This window comes from Macrobrachium nipponense, chromosome 19 (genome assembly GCF_015104395.2).
Source record: "Macrobrachium nipponense isolate FS-2020 chromosome 19, ASM1510439v2, whole genome shotgun sequence".
Classification (NCBI taxonomy): Eukaryota; Metazoa; Arthropoda; class Malacostraca; order Decapoda; family Palaemonidae; genus Macrobrachium; species Macrobrachium nipponense.
The window spans coordinates 33,875,307-33,879,503 of record NC_061088.1 but is presented as its reverse complement, the minus strand read 5'-3'; the positions used below and the strand labels follow the sequence as shown (position 1 = coordinate 33,879,503).

Sequence of the window (4,197 nt, the reverse complement as noted above, 5' to 3'; positions counted from 1 at the left end):
GGTTTTGTTAATCTGCTGCCCCGAAAACAACCTAACAACCTTGGAATCCTTTTTGATAAAAAAAGATAGTTCCGTCCTTAAATACGAAATCCTCCTCTGTTCAGTTGTTCATCGCCTAGAGTGCTTGTTTATATTTTCTAAAAATTCTCTCAGTCACTGCCCATCCTTTGCGAGAATAAGGTATAGAATACCCTTACTGTTTTAGGGTTATTTATTTATTTTTAATTTTTTTACACCCATAGCATAATTTTTTTATGCTTTTTCTGTAATTTCAAGTAATTTTAATGTAACTGTACTGTACATAATTTTAGCTCTCAGTATGCTTTTCTGTTTTAAGAGATTCATAAATTTTTAAATGTTCTACATTCTGATGTTGATGTTCATTGAATTTTTAAATTTTGCGTAATTTTTATGAATTATGCAGTGCGTAGTTTTAATGTTCGTGTGTTTATCTTTAATTATAGCCATGAGAATGCGACTATGAGTCATGAAACGTCGGCGAAATAAATGTACCTGAGTACGATGCCTTTCCCTAAGGTTCCCCTGATGAGATGTACCTAGAGCTGCAGCTCCGTCTTTAAGGATATATATATATATATAATATATATAATATATATTATATATATATATATATATATATATATATATATATTATATATATATACATATATATATATATATACATATATATATATATATATAATATATATACTATATATATATATATATATATATAGTATATATATATATTAACATATATATACATATATATATATATATATATATATATATATATATATATATATATATATATATATAATATATATATATATATATGTATATATATATATATATATATATATATATTTATCTATATATATATATATATATATATATATACTATATATGAATAATTATCACATCACCGTGATTCATATGAATCATTCGAGCTAGAAATGTCCTTTAATATCTAATTCACTCTACCTCGGAACTGATATATTTTCATATACTGAAGGGGAATTTTTAGTTGATAATAATTTCGTTGCCCCATGGGATCGAACCACCGTCCAGTGGATGGGAAACGAAATCAGAAACGGACAGTGACGCTATCGAGTCGGCCAGCAGAGAGGCTATAAGTTTATATTGATTGTGACCATTACAAATCACCGTCGATCTCAGTGTTTTCGTAATTAGAATCGATATGAAACCCCCTCAACAATATATCAATTCCGAGGTAGAGCAAATTAGATATTAAAGGACATTTATAGCTCAAATGAATTATATGAATCACAGTGATGTGATAAGTATTCATAACAAGGCTACGTTGGTCAAACGCTCAAATCGGCTAGCATAGTTGAGGGGGTTTCATATCGATTCTAATTACGAAAACACCGAGATCGACAGTGATTTATAATCGTCACAATCAATATAAACTTATAGCCTCTCTCCTGGCCGACTCATTATTGTAACTGTTCGTTTCTGATTTCGTTTCCCGTCCATTGGACGGTGGTTCGATCCCATGGGGGGGACGAAATTATTATCAACTAAAAATTCCCCTTCGGTACATATATGAAAATATATCAATTCCGAGGTAGACCGAATTAGATATTAAAGGACATTTGTAGCTCGAATGATTTATATGAATCACGGTGATGTGATAAGTATTCATAACAAGGCTATGTTGGTCAAACGCTCGAATCAGCTAGCATGGTTGAGGGGGTTTCATATCGATTCTAATTACGAAAACGCCAAAATCGACGGTGATTTGTAATGGTCAGAATCGATATAAACTTATAGCCTCTCTGCTGGCCGACTCGATAGCGTCACTGTCCGTTTCTGATTTCGTTTCCCGTCCACTGGACGGTGGTTCGATCCCATGGAGGGACAAAATTATTATCAACTAAAAATTCCCCTTCGGTACATATATGAAAATATATCAATTCCGCGGTTGAGCGAATTAGATATTAAAGGACATTTGTAGCTCGAATGATATATATATATATATATATATATATCTATATATAATATATTACACCTCAGGACAAGTATTTTCCAAAATAAACAAGTTGAATATATATATATATATATATATATATATATATATATATATATATATATATATATAGATATATAATCCCCTTTTTTCATACCCTCTCATTTGTTACAACTTTCGGATGACAAGTATCGTACAGGTTCTAGGAACTGCACTGAGCTGAATTGGAATCTGAACGCGTCTGAGTTACAATTTATTTAGCACTTATAAAGTGAGAATATACAGGACTATATATTTTAGGTAAAATCTGTAAAGCTGGAATATACTGGTTCATTTGTGTTAGAACCTGAGCTAATACTTATAAACTGAAAATATGTTGGTCAATTTACACTAATGCCCGAGCTAATAGTTATAAAGTGAAAATATATTGGTTAATTGATACTTACAGTTAGGCTAGTAATACTTATAAAGTGAAAATATATTGCTCAATTTATACTTACAATTAAGCTAATAATTATAAAATGAAAATGTATAGGTCGATTTATACTAAAACCAGAGCTAATACTTATAAAGTAAAAATGTATGGGCCAATTTATACTCAAGACTGCCCTGATACTTACAAAGTACAAATATATCAGTCAATTTACATTAAACCCTGAGCTAATGCTAGTAAAGAGAAAATATGTTGATCAATTCGCAATTCTAGCTTTGTTAACACTTTTAAATTGAAAATATGTTAGCCATATACTGAAGTATGAGCAGATACTGATAAAATGTCGACAGTACTCCTGCCCTAAAAAAAATTCCAGTAGGAACTGAGGAGGCAAAATATCAAATTGATATTCTTGTAACGAAATATCATATCAATAATAAATTTACATTCTAATTAGCTTTCTCATTTATGACTTTAATCGTGAATCAGTTGTCAGCTATTTTCTACTAAAAATATAGTTCACATAGATATGTGTGTGTGTGTGTGTGTGCGCGTGTGTGTGAAGATTGGCTCCAGGGTGTTCAGAAAGTCCCTGAGGACTGCATAGAAATTCCTTTCTTCTGAATGGCTCCAGGGTGCTCAGAAAGTCCCCGAGGACTGCACAGAAATTCCTCTCTTCTGAAGACCGAAGCAGCTCCCGTGGAGCCCAAAATGACTCAGGACCCAGACACATCAACTGTGTCCGGGGATCAGCAAGCATTCCCGAAGACAGCAATGACGCAAGAATCCCAGCAGAATCCAGAAACGTCACGCGTCTTTTTTTAAAATTAATGATAAGTCAGAGAGAGAGTTGATTTATAACAAACAAAGATGTTTCTAAGTTTGCTTACAATTGTGCTTGCACAGTGCTTTGAATTCGCGGTTCATCAAGTCCCCCGTGAGATCATGTGGTTTTTGTTTGCCATACCTGTTGTGCTATTCACTGAAGTATTTATACTTCGTGGATTTGGCATTAGTATGGTTCGGTTCTTTGTTGATTTCCCGGCCTTGGACAACCCTGGCTGTCTTGAGGAGGCTGGAAATCTAGAGAACCAAGTTGTTCATTCTGAGATTGACGAACTCGATATTTCGGATAACGAAGAAGACGACGCTTCGGATAATGAAGAAGACAGTCAGTCAGACTGCGAAGATGATGACAGTTCGGATAGTGAAGAAGAATCGCCGCAATTGGATACTAGTCGAAAGTTCGAGGAAGTAATCATGAAGACTGAAAATGCCTTTTTAAGGTTTGAAAAAGAAAGGTTAGAGAAAGACCAGCTGATAAATGAATTAGCACGGAAGGTAAAGGCCCTGACTCAAGGAAGAATGAAGATGGAAGAACACATAAGAGACCTCGAACTGTTGAACAAAGAAAAGGACACACAAATCTATTCAATGTCCGAAGAAATGCAAATATTGAAAAGCAAAATTATAGAAAAGGCGAAGGTAACCGAAGTGCAAATGAAAGAGAGAGAAGAGAAGGATCAGAAACTGATTATTTTGGAAAACACTGTCGTAGTTCTCGAGATGGAGAAGGAGACGTTGCATCGAGATCTACAGCAAAGAGAAGATAGCAGGATAGAAACGCAAGTCAGGATAACCGAGCTAAATGAGAACTTGCAAAGCCTTCGCAAAGAGAACAGAAGGAAAGAGAAGACCATTGAAAGTCTGAAGAAGGAAAGGGAGCAGAAGACCTCCAAGATCAGCGACTTAGAGGACGAGTTACAAATCC

General features: G+C 33.9%; 1 protein-coding gene across 1 annotated transcript in view; it reads left to right on the top strand.

Annotated features, from left to right (window-relative positions):
* Window positions 1-3,371: 3,371 nt before the first annotated feature.
* The window catches only part of LOC135211300 (cingulin-like protein 1), a 1,482-nt gene continuing 656 nt past the window's right edge, over window positions 3,372-4,197 (top strand). Inside the window, exon 1 of the mRNA XM_064244620.1 lies at window positions 3,372-4,197. This exon is cut by the window's right edge and continues 656 nt beyond it. Within this exon, the coding sequence (XP_064100690.1) occupies window positions 3,372-4,197 (826 nt within the window).